This window comes from Sabethes cyaneus, chromosome 2 (assembly GCF_943734655.1).
Source record: "Sabethes cyaneus chromosome 2, idSabCyanKW18_F2, whole genome shotgun sequence".
NCBI classification, from domain to species: Eukaryota; Metazoa; Arthropoda; class Insecta; order Diptera; family Culicidae; genus Sabethes; species Sabethes cyaneus.
In genome coordinates this window covers 214629539-214649255 of record NC_071354.1, presented here as the reverse complement: position 1 = coordinate 214649255, position 19717 = coordinate 214629539, and the positions used below count along the sequence as shown (strand labels likewise).

General features: G+C 41.8%; 2 protein-coding genes across 3 annotated transcripts in view; one reads left to right on the top strand and one right to left on the bottom strand.

The window, feature by feature from the left end:
* LOC128734976 (polypeptide N-acetylgalactosaminyltransferase 1) overlaps positions 1 to 9454 on the top strand; it is a 44390-nt gene extending 34936 nt beyond the window's left edge. Inside the window, exons 2-6 of one of the 2 annotated variants that reach the window (XR_008412000.1) lie at positions 5785 to 5998; positions 6070 to 6380; positions 6448 to 6553; positions 6614 to 7196; positions 7255 to 9454. Coding sequence is in view for 1 of the 2 variants with exons in the window: in XM_053829398.1 (XP_053685373.1) it covers positions 5785 to 5998; positions 6070 to 6380; positions 6448 to 6553; positions 6614 to 7135 (1153 nt within the window). In the remaining variant the exon portion in view is untranslated. Of the gene's footprint in view, positions 1 to 5784; positions 5999 to 6069; positions 6381 to 6447; positions 6554 to 6613 lie in introns of both variants that reach the window. The other variant, XM_053829398.1, reaches the window with a different exon arrangement.
* Positions 9455 to 16339: 6885 nt separating this feature from the next.
* LOC128737379 (dynactin subunit 6) lies at positions 16340 to 17662 on the bottom strand. The gene is made up of 3 exons (XM_053832005.1): positions 17558 to 17662; positions 17030 to 17486; positions 16340 to 16958 (listed from the first exon to the last, which is right to left on the bottom strand). Exons 1-3 carry the CDS (start codon positions 17572 to 17574, stop codon positions 16857 to 16859), a joined length of 576 nt encoding a protein of 191 aa, XP_053687980.1. The 5' UTR covers positions 17575 to 17662; the 3' UTR covers positions 16340 to 16856.
* Between the last annotated feature and the right edge of the window lie 2055 nt (positions 17663 to 19717).

Below are 19717 nucleotides of genomic sequence, written 5' to 3'. Positions count from 1 at the left end.
CCTCAGTGTCTGTTTTCGAAGACAAGTGCAAGTTGTAGGCGAAATACGTATCTGTCAAGATACGCTTGACCTTCAGTGCCTGTTGATTTCTTACAAGGAGTCCTAAAGTTCAATGTCATATCTCACCGGATAGAGGACATTCTAACGAACACGGTGGTGTACAATAAGCATAACATTTTAGCATATTAGCGATACTAACAAACATTTTAATCTGAAGTGTTCGAAGTTTGAGACGTTTCTAAGTTTGAATCAGAACGGTACATAGTAGAATCAAATTGGATAAGTTTTCTTTTTATTTAATTTCCAGACATCTGTTTTTGTAACTAAAACTCTCATAATGCAAGAAACAAAACCCTTTTTTTTATTTGAATATGTCTACTCACAAAGGACTCAACTGACAAAGGAGTTCCTCTCACGTTGTCCCCCAACCACATGTCAATCTGTCTTCTTCTCGGTAAACCCTGTAAATCGACACAAAGCCTTTTTTACGTTTTTGAACCTCCCCCTTTTTCATGGCCACCCTATTATCCTTTTCAGAAGTAAAACAACTTGTATAGCTACTATCGTTCCAATTGCAACAGAAACGCACCGCTTTACCCATTTGAACCTTTCTCTTCCCCTGTAAGAGACCGTCTTCCTCTTTTGTTAACCCCCCGGCAGAAAAGAATCATGCCAAAAAACATGTGTTTGATAAACAACGATGAAGAACAGTCCAGAAGTTCCAGAGATATGGCGGAACATAGATTCATACTCACGTTCCTCGTCCCCCAACATGTCAATTCCCTTGCAGTCAGCTCCCCCTTCTGTCACGTAGCTAATTATGCATCGGTTTTCTCTATGAAAATCCCTGTCATGGAAACGAAACAAAAGTTTATTTACCATATACACTGAAGTCGCTTTTTACGCGGTTTCTTTTTACGCGACTATTTTTACGCGGTTTTCGGAATTTACGCGGTTTTCGGAATTTACGCGGATGTGCTCAAAACGTCTATTTTTTCGCGGAGTGTTAAATTCCACAAAGTTTTTTTTACGCGAAATTTTGGTTTTTTTACGCGGTTTTCGGAATTTACGCGGTTTTCGGAATTTACGCGGTTTTGATTTACGCGGGACGTATCCTGCGCGTAAAAAGCGACTTGAGTGTACAGTGGACTCACGTAAAAGTTAATCGATTGGGGAATGGGTCGATTAACTTTTCCGAAATATTAACTTTTCTGAGTAGTCCTAAGAGTCATCGAAAATGATAAATACAAAAGCGAAATATATATATTCTCGGATGCATGATACACATTTTTAGGAATCTGGAAGTTGTAATGTAAAGAAATATGTTGCCAGATCCTTATGAAATGATACTTAGTTCCTTTCAGTAAATTTAAAATAGTGGGTTATTCTAGTTTACTTTTGATTTTTCGTAGTCTACGACAACGTTTTGACAATATTCGCGCTAATTTTTTATTCCCTACTGTTCCTTCTTTTGCATTTAAAATTCAATCTGAGTTTGCGCTTTTCCAGTTTGTTATCAAAAATCCTGAAGCAACTATGTGCCCGTATTGAACTATTACTACAACTGTCTGGTACAAGAGTTTAATTTAATCCCAGCTATGATGATACTCTGTATGAAGTTGTGGAATGGCGATAATAAACCGAAAAATGAGAAATAAAGACACAAGCAAAACACGTGTGTGAATAAACGCTTTGGACAACCAATAAATTTAAACACTCAGAAAAGTTAAGCCAAAAATTAACTTTTTAGAGCGTTGCATGAGAGCTAATATTCGCTTAACTTTTCTGAACAATTAACTTTTCAGAGAGTTAAGTTTTCCGAGAGTCTATGTATTCCTGCTCGGTGGACCCCCCATCTTTTTTCAATGTCAGTTGGACAACTGCAATCAGTTTAAATGCAAAAGAAACGCGACCCCTTTTACTTATTTAAATCTCTCCCTCCTTGTTAGGGATTCCCCCCTTTTGTCAATTTCCCAGTGCTAATTCCCTAATATCAAGGAACACTTGTGCCAAGTTTGATAAAGAATTGTCCTCCCCCTGTAATGAACCTCCCTCCGATGTTATGCCCTCTTTCGTCAACCACCTGAGTTCTGATTCCCTTGTGCCAAGGAACATGTGTGCTAAGTTTGATGAAGAACCATCCAGGTGTTTCACAGTTATGGCCTCCCCCTGTTATGAACCCCCCTCCTCTTGTCAACCCTTCAGTGCTGATTTCCTCATGTCAAGGAACATGTATGCCAAGTTTGGTGAAGAACCGTCCAGGCATTTCGGAGTTATGGCCTTCCCCCCCGTGTTACGACCTCCCCCCTCCTATCAACCCCCCACTGCTGATTCTCTTATATCGCGGAATATGTGTGCCAGGTGGAGATCGGTCAAGGCGTTCTGGAGTTATGGTGGAACCTACAAACATACAAACGTACTCACGCTCACTTTTATATATACCTATAGAAGATAGACAGTCAAAATAAATTTCACGTCGAAATTACGGGAAAAGTTATGTGAAAATTTTCCATCCAACTTTTCCTGTACTATTTACGGATATTTCACGTAGTTTGCATTAGTATGCGTGCATTTACGTGGAAATCAGATAGCTGTTATTGTATTTTCCAATAATGTACAACTGAAAATCACGTAACTCCCTGTAGAGAAATTTATGTGATTTTTCACGTGGAAAGGACGTGTGGATTATTTTGCATGGATGGTACTTCTTATACTAGCTGTTTGCTCGATCTTTGTCTCTCAGTCAGTGTTGCGAAGCCCACTTCGTGTGGCCTAATTTTCTCACACACGCGTACTCATTCTAACGAACATGCCGGAATAAGCATACCTTTCGGACTTTCGCTCTGATTTATTCATGCACTGCAATGAGTTTTTGCGAGTATGTGTTTAACTAACAGCTACAGTCGTCGCTCTTTTTCGTCTTTGCAGCCCCAGCTGCTGACCGATTCCGATTACTCACGACGGCTCGCACTCCCGCTCGTGTGTAGAATCGAAGGCGAAGATGAAGAAGAAAAAAAAGTAATGCAAAATTTGTATCTCAGTGCGCCACCACCCTTACGGGCAGCTGATTCCTCACGAGTGTTTTGACTCGCGAATAAGCTATGCTGGAAGACGATGTGAGAATGTGCGTGCGCGAGTGTGTGGGTAGCAGAATGTCTGCACACAGCAATGGCGGCTGTTTCTTTTACGCTTGCGTGTACGGTGTAAGCGTTGAATGCTACGTTCCTCATACGCTTTCGCGTGTGAGTAACCATCGTTGACTTCTCACTCGATTCACAACATTGCTTTCAGTTATTTGTACATCTGTTATGTGTTAACGAAAATTCTCATAATGCAAGAAACAAACCACTTTGATTGTATCTACTCCCTTTGGTAGTTCCCCTCCTGTAGTCTCGCAGCCACTTGTAAATCTGTCTTCTTCTCGGTAATCCCTCTAGATTTACACAAAACCTTTTTTTGTCAACCCTCCTATGCTGATTCTTTCATGTCAAAACACACGCTTCTCTTTTCTCATAGTCACTTGCACAACTGAAATCGGTCTAAATGCACCAGAAACGCAACTCCTTTTACTATTATTTGGATCTTCCCCCTATTAGGGACCCCCTTTTTGCAAACTCCCCAGTGCTGATTCCCTTATGACTAAGAACATGTGTGCCGAGTTTGATGAAGAACCGTCCAGGCGTTTTTTGAATAGACTAATCTCAAGTTTTTAGTCTTGACCTTGAAATGCGGTCATACATACACGTTTTTTGAAGTTATTCCCCCCCCCCCTCCCTTTTTGTCAAACCCCCAGTGCTGATTCCCTTATGTCTAGGCACATGTTTGCCAATTTTGCTGGAGAACGATAAAGGCATTCTGGAGTTATGGCGGAACATACAAACTTTGGGATTCTCACTTGCTGAACCAGAACGAACAATCTGACCAAATCTGATTTAAAACCGTGAAGGTCGATTACATGGGTTTCGAACACTTTCGCCTAAAATGAACTATTTACTTTACATGTTCTATGTTTTCCATTCTTGAATTTAGAAACCAACGCCAAAAACACACAAAAATCAGAGGGGTTATGCACAAGAAACGACCGCATAGCTGACGCAAGACTGCGTAAGCCTCTTTGTTGTGATAGTAGCATATATCCATGCATGTAATCATCAGCATAATCCATACAATGCGTGAGGATGCGTGAGATTTTCTTTCGCAACATTATTCTGGAACTCCTTACCTTTTTAATAATGGCAAAGTTTTTGCTTAGAGATGCTTAGAACATAAACAAAAATGCTTTTTTGTAAAAAAAATGCCTTAAAAAAAGAAAGCAAAAAGTTGCTACTTCCAAGCCTGGTTTACGGGCTTCACCTAAATGTGTATAAATAAACTTGTGCTCAAATTTACTCTACATACCTTTGTCTTGATTATCCATATTGAATTTTTACGTGGCAGTTTCTAAAAAATATCAAAAACACAGCAGGAACTCAACCTTGCTGGTCGGACCACTTGCAAAAAAATCACGCTGCGATTTATAGCAAGGTTTTGACAGCTGTACAGTCTTATAAACAATCGAGATGTTATCAAAATGGCCGACATATGATGATTTAAGTATCTAACAATACAATATGATAAATAGCGCGTGGTTCATTCACATTTTGATTTTTGAATTTTGGCCATTTTTGGCTGATATACTCCTACGTGGCGACGGTTGTCTATGTTAGGTGTCTGGTAATATTATTGCTGGGTGACTGGGGGACATCCTCGTGATCAGGATTGATATTGATTCGAAGTCTGGTATATGTTAATGTAGGCGCTTATTGGTAACTCATGTCCACTACTGCACTGGTCGTACGTCTGACTCTATACCCTCCAGCGCTTTTCGAGGCATTTTAATCAGTTTCGTCGGAAAACGGTGCTCGAGTATTAACGACCACGGCTTAATTCATTCAGTTGAATCGTATACCGCCTTGAAACTCATAAGCAGGTGTAGATTGCCCCAATTGTACTCGCGATAGTCATTACAACCAAGTCAATGAATCTTTTGATGGATTGCGCAAATGAGACCTGCCAATTAGTTCTGTGACTTTTATTTTGTACTGAAAAAATGGAAAAAGAAATTATTATTTTGCTCTAATGGCGCAATCTATTGACAGCTAGCATCGAGTTCAGTGAAGAGTGGAAGGATTTTGTTCGGGTGAATACACACGGAAGCAGCTGGAAACCATCTGTAGCGAATCGACTGAAATAATCGGTTCGCGGCGCACATGGTTCAACGGAATGGCACACAAATTTTTAAATGTGAAAAATTCCTACCAATATTCAATGAACAGCATTGACCATCTGTACCTAATAATTGTTAAACGCCGTCAGCAAGTACGTTAAAATCTTGTGAGACACAGATCTTTCCGATCTCATTGCTAGAAATGTCGATTACGCATCAATCTATAGTTCTCAGAGCAGGTACCTACCTATATTAAATTAAAAATAAAATTTTTTAAGATAAAGATCGTTCACAGTTCACAACTTTGAACAGAAAAACTGTTGAAGGCAACTTGGAAGAATTGAGAAAAAATCGTGGATTGCTTTGGTTACAAATAAGCTCAGTGAAAAAACTTAAATTGATTTTATGTCAAACTGTTTAAAAACTTTTATATTAGAGCGCTCAATTTTTGCATTAAGATACTTATTATTTCCTTTATAGTTTAAACGAAATTAGCGAAACTGGTTGACTGATCCAACCTGGTTGAAACCTGGTTCTAATTACGGATCTTTCCGTATGCTTTTTCCCTACTTCCACAGAGTGGGACTGATTCGAGCACGGCTGGCCGGAGCCCGTTTCGCCAAGGCAGATGTGCTGGTTTTTCTGGACGCCCATTGCGAGTGCATGACGCAGTGGCTGGAACCACTGCTGGAGCGGATCAAAGAATCACGAACCAGCGTACTGGTGCCGATCATCGATGTGATTGAAGCGAAAAACTTCTACTACAGCACCAATGGGGTGACGGACTTTCAGGTAGGTTCGCCGGTGTTTGCTGCTCGCTAAGTAAGTTGTTAAATGCTAGGGTGTTTTTCGTCCTTTAACAGATCGGTGGCTTCACCTGGGATGGACACTTCGATTGGCATGATGTAACCCAGCGGGAAAAGGAACGTCAGAAACGAGAATGCACCGAAAAAGATCTGGCGATATGTCCGACGTTCAGTCCAACGATGGCTGGGGGATTATTCGCGATATCGCGTGATTATTTCTGGGAAATCGGAAGCTATGACGAGCAGATGGACGGCTGGGGTGGTGAAAATCTGGAGATGTCCTTTCGGGTGTGGCAATGCGGTGGCACACTTGAAACGATTCCCTGTTCCCGGATAGGGCACATATTTAGGGATTTTCACCCTTACTCGTGAGTGTTTTTTTTTCAATCTTTAAACTAGGAAGTCTTAATTACCTTTTCGATTTGTTTTTCACAGTTTTCCCAATGATCGTGACACCCACGGGATTAATACAGTCCGAATGGCGGTAGTCTGGATGGATGATTATATTGACCTACTGTTTCTTAATCGTCCCGATTTGAGGGTATATCACATTGTAATATACTGTAATTTCAGACGCAAAACGTTCCTTATTTTATTGCAGGATCATCCTGAGGTTGGCGATGTCACCCATCGGCGGGTGTTACGCGAAAAGCTTCGTTGTAGAAGTTTCGATTGGTACATGAGGAACGTCTATCCGGAGAAATTTATCCCAACCCGAAATGTGCGAGCGTACGGGCGTGTTTCTTCACTGGCGGAGAATCTGTGCCTGGACACGCTGCAACAGAACGCCGATAAGCCGTGGAATTTAGGCATCTACACATGCTTCCGAACGGAAGTGTCTGCTTCACAGTTGATTTCGCTAACGAAGCGTGGCGTATTGCGAACGGAGCGCAGTTGCGCCACGGTGCAGGATAACAAGTCCGATAGCAGGTTTGTGGTTATGATTCCTTGTGTCGACGATGACGACATTGACGATACGTGGCAAATCACCGAGCACCAGCAGTTGAGGCATATTCCGTCGGGCCTCTGCCTGGACAGCAGTGATTTGTCCACCAAAAGTTACGTCCAAGTAACACCCTGTCTGCCGAGAGTGCGAACGCAGAAGTGGGAGTTTCAGCATTAGTTTGCTCAGCACATAGTCAACAGCATAGCGTCGTCCAGTACTAGGGGAGAGATGAGATTGGGTCTGTATATTTTTGCCGTTTAACGATCGAGACAAACAATTAATTACCTCGCTTACAGAGGAGCGTCTGTAAGCCCTTGTGTACTAGAAGCAAACTATATAGTAAAAAAGACGATGGTCATGATGATGATGAGACACCGAGCCGGAGTGAAATTATGTCTATGACGCAATATTGTTGTATAATATAAAAGCGATAGGTTAGTTAGGTATTAGATAGAGACAATGACGGTATCAAGGGGTTCTATTTCGCCGTTTGTGAATCTCAAAAGAAAAACACAAATTGCATGAGGGCACTTTTTTTCACTCACTCGCTGCATGTTGGTTAGCGAGTGGAAAAGGGAGGCCTTCCTTCATTCCCTCCTCTTTTACTGAAGTGACATATTATTGAAGTAAATAAAGAAAAAGAACGCGTTTATTAAAATTAGTCAAAAATCGGGCTAAGCCGAGCGAGGAGCATTAAAAATTGAGAAATTGAGAGTGAACGAGATAATAAGAACTAATGTGATAATGGCAGCGTGACATAATAACGCGAGTGTGAACTGAACGGCTGAGCTGAAGGAAATCTTTGGGTGAATGTACGGGTATCGGAAGAATTGTTGCCGCCTAGCAGCGATGCACATTAGGAGGTTCTACTGCATGCCATATAGAATTGCAACAGCTGTGTTTGCCATTCACCAGCTGGAAGCTTTACTAGAATTGGTGACTAAGTTATTTCTAGGGGAAACGTTAGTACTAATCAAAGAAAATCACAAATCGGTTTAATTTTGACATTCCAAATTTAGGAAACAAAAAATTTAAAGAAAAATTGGCTATTCTTTTTGGTAATTTTGTCAATTGTTATAATTTTTTTTCTATACCTACTGATATTATACTGCTTTTCTCTACATCGTTGCCCTTATCTGGCGTGTTAGTAACAGTTGCGACTGCGAGAAGAATGGAGCGAAACACAAGCCTTTTTCAACCCAATTCTGATGTTGGTTGTTATACACGCGTACTTCACAGTTATTTGATTATGATAAGAAACTTATGGCATAAAACAATATTACACATCACATGCTTAACCTGCGAAAAAGATTTAAAACAATTATCGTTATCGCACTTAAACATTTCTTTAGTCAAAACTAGCAACAATACAAGTAACATTTATTTGTTCTAGTTTTAACTTGGCAGAATTGCTGTTTATTATGATATTTTTTCCACGACGGCAACAATTCTATCAATCGCTCAGTGTATATGCATCACAGTGTACTTACGACGAGAGCGCGAATGAAAATGGAACCAACTAATGATTAAGTAATATTTTTAAAGAAAATGATGCCAACACAATGAAACTGAATGAAAGAAACCACCACAATCTTCTGAGACTTGAAAACGTGAAACTAATTTGTCCTCCTTTTTGTTGTGTAAATCATCGATTCTCTTATTTATATAGCCCGATTAAAAAGGTAGTAGTTTATCGTTATCGAACGTGCCACAAATCTGCAAAAACAAGAGACAACTGAAACCATTTTGTTAGATGCTAAGTTAAACTTTCAACCCCTTCTTTTTACTGTGCATATAATATACCTAAATGAATTCAAGATTCAACCAGGACAATATCGAAAAACGTAACGGTGACATCACTTGTTCAAAAAAGTACAACTAAGTAAAACGTTATAACTTATAATCAGCTCAAACTCCTTTTTTCCCCTCCCCTTACTTCTCGTGTATAGTATAGATTATTTTAGTCAACAGAATAGTTTAAATCGATTCACGGAATAGAAGAACTGCTAGTAAATACACAATACCTACCTACTTACCTTAATGACTTAACCGGTCAGTACATAATTGCTTTTTGTAGTTATCCCCCTTCGTTAGCGCTTCAAGCGAATATTATTTAGGTAAAACTACAAATTTTAATCGAAGAACTCGAATATATATATATAGAGGTATCTGGTATGGAATGAATGCTGAACTGCTAGTTCACGGACAGTTGCGACGTTTACAATCCGATTGAAGTGAAACAGATTGAGTAGGAAATAATTGTATTATTTATATGTTTCTGACCATGCAAAAAGGGTGGTAGTACAAGCAAGACACACAGTGGTGGGGATTGCATGCAAAATTGATCCATCAGCATGGATCACCTGGTCAATTGTTACTCGTAACAATTTCCATGTGTTCGGATCTAACCGCGAGCAGCTGTATAAATGATACACAGAAACTGAAAACTGGAAAACAGATATTTTTGTTAATGAACATATTTGTTTATATCTCATTTATCTTGGTTGGTATTTTATTCCTATAGAACCAAAGAAAATCCTATTCTAAACGTGGTTATCCTTAAGGTAGCCGATTTGGGTCAAACCGTATGATTTAAATTCTGATCGATCGTCTGATATCAGATATCAAAACGATATTTCAGTATTTGTCAGCAATTTTTTTTTCAATAAAGTTCTTTTTGAGATTAGTTGAGATGTTTTGAGCTCCATTTTGGGATTATGTTTTTCACTTTTTTGTGCAATTTTTGCAATTTTGCAACTTGCTTCAGATAGTATTGGAACAAAAAGAATTGCGTGTATTTCAGTTATTTAATATTGAATTCAAGATTCAAGAATAAAATTATTCGTCTGGGTTTCGAAGGAATTCTCGAACTTTTCCTGTAATATGGCTCATTAGGCGGCACACACGCTTTTTTCGTCCATCGTTTTGGCTATCTGATTCCACCAGGTCGTCATATGATTGATGTCTTTGACAACTTTTCCCTTTGCCTTGAGTCTCCTCTTCATGATTGTCCAGCATTTCTCAATAGGGCGGAACTGGGGGCAATTGAGTGGATTAAGTTCTTTCGGAACAAACTGGACCCCTTTCACTGCATACCATTGTTAAACAACTTTGCTGTAATGACAGCTTACCAAATCTGGCCAAAACATCACGGGATGGTGGTAGGATCGAATAAACGGCAAAGTTCGGTTTTGGAGACACTCCTTTTGGTACATTTCCGCGACGTCATTGTTTTATTTGTAACGAAAACTTTCGTTTTTCTGCCACAGCTGCAACCCAGTAAACCATTTGGTTTGTATATCCCGATTACAACTGAGACATACGAAATCATATCTCAACGAAAAAGTTATATTTCACGCCATATAAGAAACTAATATGTACCAAAGTGGAGGCGATATACGTGCGAAAATTTTGACGACTATTTGTAATTTAATTTTGCGTAGTTTTTATAACACGCAACTAAATACTCCTGAATATATGATTAAGATATAATCAAATATTGCAATCGTCTATACTGCTTTATAATTCACAGTCATGAATTTTATATGAAGACACGCACGACTGCAAAACAACTTATTGTTCACTTCGGTTTGACATACTCTAATCATTATGCAATTCCAATGTGAAATTGTCATGAAAACGATATAATGTGAACTTTCTATTACGATTTTGTGTTATCTGGGAAATGCCCTGCCAAATCATAAATTTCCGTGCAAATTTGCCGGCAAACACAAATTTAAATTTGCTTGGAACATCCCCCCGAGCCGTTGCCAAGTAAAATTTTTGACCTGGCATTTGCCCGAAGTCAGCCTTGACGTAGGTTTCATCATCCATCAGAAGACACCCGTCGAACTTGGTTAGGTTTGGCTGTTGGACCGCTCGATACTTGATTCCTTTCCGGAGTCGAAATCTCCTCACGGTACTGTGGGCAGCACCGAATTTTCTGGCCAAATCACGGTCGGACAGATTGGGATTCCTCTTGATGGTCTTCAAAATCTAATCACGCAGTTTCCGGTCGACAGTTCCACTCCGACGATTAGCTAGAGGCTTCCGAATCGTCGTCAATGTTTCCTTATACTGTTTGATAACGCGCCATCCAGTATTTCTGGCCAATTTCAGCTGTTTAGCTAGCGTAGGGTATGAAATGGAGAGAGTTACCTGGAAGGAGCGTCAAACATAGCTCTGGCTCTCTCAAGCTCCCTGGCGCCTCCACGCAGATCTAAGTCAAATGATGACGGTCGATGGCCTTATCTGGAAATACTACATGTACTTACTGGAGCAGCTAAGCTTGGAGGTGCGAACTAGAGCGCCTGTTCTCCAAGTGAGTGGCGGCTCATACAGCGTCTGTCTCGAAACGGGCGGCTGAATATGAAATTCTGTATCCCGCAAGCTATACCTAAGATGGCAGACCCATCAGCGGGATGTAGGTATCGCGACCCCGGTGAGATAGTATACCGAAAACTCAATTACCACGAATAACGAAGAAAGAAATTCAGGACGGAACAATCGGTATAGGACACGGCAAGGGACAAGGAAACGATTAAGAGATAATGATTGGAAACTTGGTACCTGGAATGTATAAACTCTCCATGAACCGGCACGGGTTGGCTTGCTTGCTCGAGAGCTGCACCAACTCGGAGTGGAAATCGCTGCTATTCAGGAAGTTCGATGGCCAAATTCCGGAGAAAGGGAGTTTCGTGCAGTAGACCCTATTGCAGGCACTTCTTTCAAGGACCACATCTACTATAGTGGCGTACTATGAAGTCGGTTTCGTAGTGTTGAGAAAACAAAAGCAACGAGTTTTCCGGTGGAGGCCCGTAGATGACCGTATATGCGTGTTGAGAATTAAGGGCAAATTCTTCAACTATAGCCTAATCAACTTATGCGCACCGACAAGTGATAAATCCGATGATGCTAAGGACGAGTTTTACGACAGGCTTGAGAGCATCTATGGAGAGTGCCCAAAACACGACGTGAAAATCATCATCGGAGATGGGACTGCGCAGATCGGGAGAGAGGAATTCTTCCGTCCAGCCATTGAAAGACATAGCTTTTATCTGTCGACCAATGATAACGGTCTGAGGCTCATAAATTTTGCCGCGGCCAGAGGAATGGTCATATACAGCACCTACTTTCCACGTTTGAATATTCGGAAACACACCTGTAGGCATCCAAATGGAGACTCTAGCTCTCAGATCGATCATGTCTCGATTGACGGTCGACACTTTGCGGATATTGTCGATGTACGGTCTTTTCGGGGATCAAATATCGACTCTGACCACTATCTCGTAGTGAGTAAGATTTGCGCAAGGCTGTCGAACAGTCGGCAAAAGCTCGCACTGAGAGGACGCTACGTTTCAACATTCAGCGGTTAACGGCAGACGGCGTGGCAGTGGAGTACGCCACGAAGCTTGACCAACGAATCGCAGAACAGCACCTAGAAGATGATGTAAATGGGCTGTGGAGGAACATCCATGGTGCCATCGAAACAGCTACGAGAGAGGCGGTAGGCACGACGCGTGGAAGACAGCGGTACAGCTGGTATGATGCCGAATGCCAGAGAGTGACAGATGAAAAGAACGCCGCAAAATCGAGAGAGGTACAGAGAGACTAGAGCTGAGGAAAAAAGAATCCATCGTCTAAAGAAACGCGAGGACGAGGAGCACGTGCTCGCCGGCGCAGAGGAGCTATACGGCAGACACGGCGTTTCTATAAAACGATGAGACGCAGGAATTTTGCCATGCCTGTGATGTGCAATGATAGTGCTGGCAGCCTGCTTAAAAACAAAACGGCGGTAGCAGCCAGGTGGAAAGAGCATTTCCAGATATTGTTGAATGGAGAGGTAAACGCGAAGATCAGCAGGGACAGGATAGAAATTGTAAGCGATGGCCAAGCTGTGGAGCCACCAACACAGAAGGAGGTTAAGAAGGCAATCAGTGAGCTGAAAAACGGTAAGGCTGCTGGGAAGGACGGTATCCCGGCTAAACTTCTAAAAGCGGGGAGCGAGCGGCTGTACGAAGCAATCCACCGGATCATTGTGGGGATCTGGGAGGAAGAACAAATGCCGGAGGAGTGGTTGGATGGCCTCATTTGCCTAATTTTCCAAAAGGGACATCGACTGGAGTGTAAAAACTATCGAGGAATGACATTACTCAATTCTACCTACAAAGTGTTTCCCCTTTCCTGTTCTGCAGACTGAGACCGTTAGCGGAGTCCTTCGTCGGGGAGTACCAAACTGGTTTTCGTGAGGGTCACTCTACGACGGATCAGATGTTTACCCTGCGTCAGTTGCCAGACAAGTTCCGAGAGTACAACTTGCAGACATACCATCTGTTTGTGGGCTTTAAAGCGGCGTACGATTCAGTTAAACGAAATACGCTGTGGCAGATAATACTAGAACATGGTCCAACGAAACTAGTTACGCTGGTTCGTGCGACGCTGGACGGATCCAAATCATGCGTTAGAATAGCGGGTGAGACGACGTTGGATGGACTGAAGCAAGGGGATGCACTCTCTAACCTGCTATTCAACATTGTCTTGGAAGGTACATTACGAAGGGCAAACGTTGAAAGGAATGTAACGATCATCACGAAATCACACATGCTTCTTGGTTTTGCGGATGACGTCGATATCATCGGAATCAACTGTAGAGCAGTGGAAGAGGGCTACCTCTCTCCAATTCCTTGGACAGTGGACACCGACTACTCTCCGCCAGATCTCGCTCCACATGGTCTAACCATCTTTCGCTCCTGGTCGTCTTGTTTCTACCGGATTTGAGGCAAACACCATCTTTGCAGGGTAGTTTTCGGGTAGTTTCGCTATAGAGCTGTGCGCTTTCATGGTTCATCCTCCGCCTGCATATTCCGTTATCCTGTACGCTACCGAACGATCTTAGTACTCGTCATTCGAAAACTCCCAGCAATCGCAGGTTCTTCTAGAGCATTGTCCACGTTGCATGCCCCTAGCGAACGACCGGTCTAATAAGCGTCTTGTACGGGGTGCACTTCATTCGGGAGCTTAGACTGTTTAACCGCAATTGCTTATGAAGCCCGTAGCAAACACGACTTCCGCTGATAATACGCCTCCGAATCTCACGGTTCGGTTGGTGCCATTGTCCGCCGTTACCAGTGAGCCAAGATAGATAAATTCGTCGACTACCTCAAACTCATCGCCATCGATCGTTACATTACTGTCCAAGCGGTTTCGCTCGGTCTCAGTTCCACCGGCCAGCATGTACCTATTTTGTTTTAGACACAATTTACCTTTAACACAATCTTTTCTGCTTCGCGCTTTAGTCTGGTGTACTGTTCTGCCGATAATATCCATGTCATCGGCAAAGCGGACAAATTAACTGGATTTGTGGCAGATCGTGTCCCGCGTGTTCTTATTGGCTCGGTTCATAACACCTTGTAGCGCTATGTTGGAGGGAGGAAGGGGAAACAGTTTCTAAGGATGAAACATAGAAAATTATGTTACATTGCATGGAAAAAGCTACTGCTGACACCGCTCGTCAGCCGGTGCCCAGTAACGGCCCCGGCCAGCCGGCACCTCGAACTCCTCATCTGACCAGTGTCACTGGTGACTGTTCTTTTCATCTTCAGCTTTCGCTTCATTATCCTCCAGTATTTGAATACTGTACGAACCCGCGGACAATTTGGTGCAATCATCTCATTTGTGATTATCTGAAGTCTATTGTCCATTGTAGCATGCATGCTGAAACTGCGACAGGCTATCATGGGACTTAATGAAGGACATAATCCGCTTAGTGAGGCACATACCCCTGTGTATATCCGAATTCTTATCCATCACAAAACAGTGGTTTGCACACGGATGCCAATAAAACAGATCCCTTGCCAACTCATGACCTTTTATCACGAACCCATCCCCAAAACCAATCTAAAATCTGCTACAAACCCTACCGCGTTTGGCTGAAATCGGCCTGCACTGATGCTTATTCATCATCGAGTCAGACACATGTATCGCGTTTCGTCCAATGTTGCGAATCGAGCGAGAAGTCAACCATGCCTACACACGCGAAAGAGTATGAGAAACATAGCATTCAACGCTTACGCCGCACACGCAGGCATAAAAGAAACAGCCGCCGGTACTGTGTGCAGACATTCTGCTACCCACACACTCGCGCATGCACATACTCACATCGTCTTTCTGCTAAGCTTACTCGCCAGTTAGATAATTCCTGAGGAATCAGCTGCCCCTGAGGCCTAGTGGCGCGCTGGGATAAAAATTTTGCATTACTTTTTCATTTCTTCTTCATCTTCGCCCTCAATTCTTCTGGTTTCGTCACCACCTGGCCGCGCAGCCCGCGAGACCGGATTCTAGCCTTCGTTTATTGTTTGAGGCTTCTGTTGGGCTCCCCCTTTGCTTGGTAACACTTGTGGCCATTCCGAGGCGAATTCGCCGTTCAGCACAGCGGTTAGTATTCAGTATTTTCGCCAAAGGATGCTGAGATGTGATGCTGAAATCAGCCTTGGCTTTCCGAATGACCCTCAACCGCAGTTGACGATCAAGAGTTCTATTCGAACGTCTGGCCAGCGCCTTGCGGACAGCTATGAGAGTTTCCTTACAACCCTCAATTACTCACACCACGGCTCTTTTAGGATGCTGGAAGCTAGTTCCGCAGCTCTCGAGCCGACGCTGATAAATTCTGCAGGTGACCGCACCCAATTACTTTCATTTCTTCTCCTGCATGATGAATATCTCGAAACCACGTGACCTGCGAAACTGCGAAAAAAATAAAGCGAGCAGAACTGTTTACAAATAACACAACGCTACCAAAAGCTAGTATCCACGGCCACTGGGAGCGCCGCTATCGCCAAAATGAAGTGCGCAATTTCTAAATGATCCCATCTTTACTACCGAACCGATTTAGCAAATAAGCCATTTAATATGTCCCACATTCATTCAAAAAAAAAATCTGGTCACTTTATCATAACTAGAGAACTAATCAAGCAAATGGAACCAAATTTGGCATGTGGGCGGTTTTAAAGGCATGATCTGATTTTATTATGGTTTGAGACCCCTCACCCCTGTGGTCGTGGGGCCGGACTCTCATACAAATGAAACAGAAATTTTGGCGAAACTTAAAAACTAATCGAATTCGAGAAATTTTAGACTCTTCTATAAAATATTAGTCAATAACAAGACCACCAAAACTACCTATAGTAACACTAGATGATTCATGGCGAGATGGCCACGGAGTGACGGAGTGTTGTCAGCGACCTGCCGTCGGAAGCGCCGGCCACAGCGGGGGTATCCCCCGGGATTTATGTACAGCACAGTTTCATTTTTGGCAGTACGAATTTGGTCGGGTCAGCTAGTAAGTAAATAAATTTAGATTCATTTATTTGTTTACTTCATCAGAGTCAATGTATTCAAAATAATAAATAAATAACATAATTAAAGAGAAATGTTCCATCTTTCTCTATTTACTGTTTAAAGCATTTTTTCAACTTTTTTGCTTTGATTTGGAAACTTTTTTTGTCTCCTGTAAAAATATTTTAGCGAAATTCGTTTCCAGTTTTGTTACTTAAAACATTGTTAGCTTTAATCAAAAAAATACCGCATATTTTATATTCCTAGCGCCGTCAATTTCATTAGATAGCAATTTTTCAGAGTATTTTAATCTCCGTTATTGCTTTCCCTTTCTAACTTTATGCATATTACCATTTTGTGACAAAATTTTTAAGAAAAGCATCAAAATTAAGGCTGATACTGAAAACTGCAGCATAAAGCTATGCATATCATATTTATTACACGTAAAATTTATCGTGAAACGTAAGCAAACAAAACTCATTATTCTTTATGCCTATGATAATCATGGAACGGAATCTGATTGGAATAGCAAAACTCTCACAAATCACTCATGAAAAGCACTACGCTAAACCTGAGGCCGCGCCTTCTTTGGATCGTATGAAGCTTTTTTCAAATGATGATAATTGGGCAGTATCTTCCTAAGGTAATCGATTTGGACCATTTGCGACTAAAAGTGTAGAATGGCAATAATAGTATTTTGTTGAGTAACTACCTGTCAAGCAGGCGGCAAAAACTCACCCTTTGTTTTTCGATTGCTTCCCGCTGATGACACTGATTGCCGTAGATGATCGTCTTTTCCGGCAGTACCTGTTCGCCCACCAAACGGCATCCGGCTCCGATGACGCACCCGTTGGTAACGACCACACCCGCTGAAACGTAGCTCTTACACTCGAACACATTTCGCTCACCGATCTTTAGTGCCTCCACGGTACAGCCCACCTCGAATATGTTATCCGGTCCAATGACCAGCGGTTTGACCGTACCTTCCAGCACGTCCCCGTACGCCGGATGACCCTTCGGAATGCGATGAATGATGGTAGCATACTCTTCGATAATACAGTTTTCACCGATTACGATCGGACCGGATTCCGCTATGATCGTCGTGCTCGGATGAATGACACAACCGCTCGAAATGGTGATGTCTCCCCGCAGGTTGCTGTCCTCGCATACCATCGAGCGGGGCATGATTTTTAAGCTTTAACAATGAAGAAATATAAGTTTTAAACTATCAAGCTCATAGATTAGCATTATATTTTTATCACTTACTCGTTTTTAACATTCATTATTATTGTTTTAACACGGACAGTTTTAAAGTTTTATGTCAACAATCCGAAATGCAATGCAATTTTGTTACCGAAAATGAAACTGACAGACATCAGACATCAGCTGTTTTTGTGTTTAGGGATGCTTAAAAAATTACAACTCATACACGCTCTTTCATTTTTGCTCTAAAGTGAGTAATTCTATTTCATCTGCCAGGCCAGACGCAGTGGTGACCCAATAAAAATATTTTCACTGGAGAGACCGCTTGCTGCTGATTGACCTGATTGATGATGATTTCTTTTATACCTAATTTTCCCGAAAATGTTTTCTATTTTAATAAGTTTCTTGGAAGGGCTTTTTTATTAAGATGACAAATCATTTATTTAGCTAGTATAGTACAATTATAGAGAATATTGACTGGTTGTGGAGAAGTTGAACATGCGTCTAATCTGCTTGTGACACTATTATGTGAAGCAGCTGTTTAGAGCGCATCCGTTGGCTGCTTAAACACTTATAGAATACAGAGGCCTTTGCTTAAATTTATTCAGCGTCTACCACCAGTATTCAGAGTTAAATCAGCTGTTACCAAATCAGTAGCATTTTAATTCAGCTTCGGTGTTTGTTGGGCAGTAAATTGTTCAGTTTTTCTATTACCGTGCACAGAGAAAGAAGTAATAATGTTGATAAAAGAGTTGAACTCTAACAAACCTAGTGGACCAGACGATATTGCACCATCTTTCAAGATATCAAAATTCATCCCATATTCTTTGATATTCTAATGCGTGACGTCTTCAACGAGTAAAAACAGGCCATTTTCTATCTTGAAACGCGGCCATAAATATGATGTGAATAACTACCGAGCGATTTCAGTCTTAAGCCAGTTCCTGGAGCAACTGTTAGTTGCCTAATTGGTGGCTTCAAAGTTCAATTAAACTAGAAGATCTCAATGTGTACGGCAAAATTTTGTCGTCGTGCAGCATGGCAGCCATTTGGGACCACTGTCGTTTCTGCTGTACATTAACGATCTCTTTATATTACCCTTGCACAGAAAACCAAGAATGTTCGCGGACGATACGTCGTTGCTGTATCCTTGCACCGAAAAAGAAAAAATCCTTGGTCGGTGCATGCGTTGTTATTACTCAAATGCTAGAAGATCTGTCAATACTACAGTCATATTTTGCAAAAAATCTTCTATCGCCAAATCTCTTAAAGATCGAATACATGATATTCAGGGTGGCCACGCCCTCGTGCAAAACGGAAAATGCGACAAAAAGTCGGGAAATCGAACCTCTTAGGGAAAATGCGGGAATTCAGCATTTTAAGGTAAATGAGGTATTTTGGCCCATGCCTTACGCGGTCTCTAGTACTAGACAAATAGCGCTCTTTGTGCACCACCCGGTGTGAACTGGGAGTGCGCCGTAAATACTTTTAAGGATAGAGCAATAGTTAGTTGAGACATTTTGCAGATTATGAGCTCTATAAATGCCCCATACATACTTAACATTTTCGCATTTTGCCTGGCTAAGGTGGTATAGTTAAATAAGCAAAATCGATGCAATAAGAGCAAGACAACCCTGCCGGGAGCGATTAATAAATACCTGCTGTTTTTGCGTTGTATCCGTAGAGACGCACCATCGTAAGAACCATTTAGCGTTTGAAATGGAAATTCGGATTTTAGTAGCTAGAGTGATCTAGTTTGAGCATTACATGTTTCGCAGACCTGGAAAGGCGCCCCTGGCCTTTCTGATCCGTGTGGCTATATCAATCTTGGTTTTACCTATGGGCCGTTATCTGGCTACCAAGGTCGTATTCCAAGCTTCCATCTGCTCAAGCTGTTGATCCGCTGCTGTGAAGTTGGTGTCAGAGTTCTTGTTCACTACCATACACTTAGTCTTTGCTAGATTGACTGTTAGACGTGCTGCCTGGTGTCGCGAGCTCTCGGAGAGGTCATCTTGCTCACTCTGCATATCAATTCAACGTTGGGCGAGCAAGACAATTTGTGACGTCTTCTTTTCTTTAACGGTATGTTCTGTATCATTACTTCTAATAAAATTTTATAGAATGTGTCTACAGCAACTTCGACATTTTCTTCATTCTTGAGAATAAGTTGCCAATTAACACAGTTTAATCTACGTCTAATGTTTTCATAGTTTGCCTTTTCGT

Bases quoted from the DNA above. Each gene is read 5' to 3' on its own strand.
- LOC128737379 (XM_053832005.1), bottom strand. The intron at 16,959-17,029 runs GTGAGTTTTTGC...CTACACTTTTAG, and splicing joins AAGCAATCGAAAAACAAAGG to TCGCAAATGGTCCAAATCGA.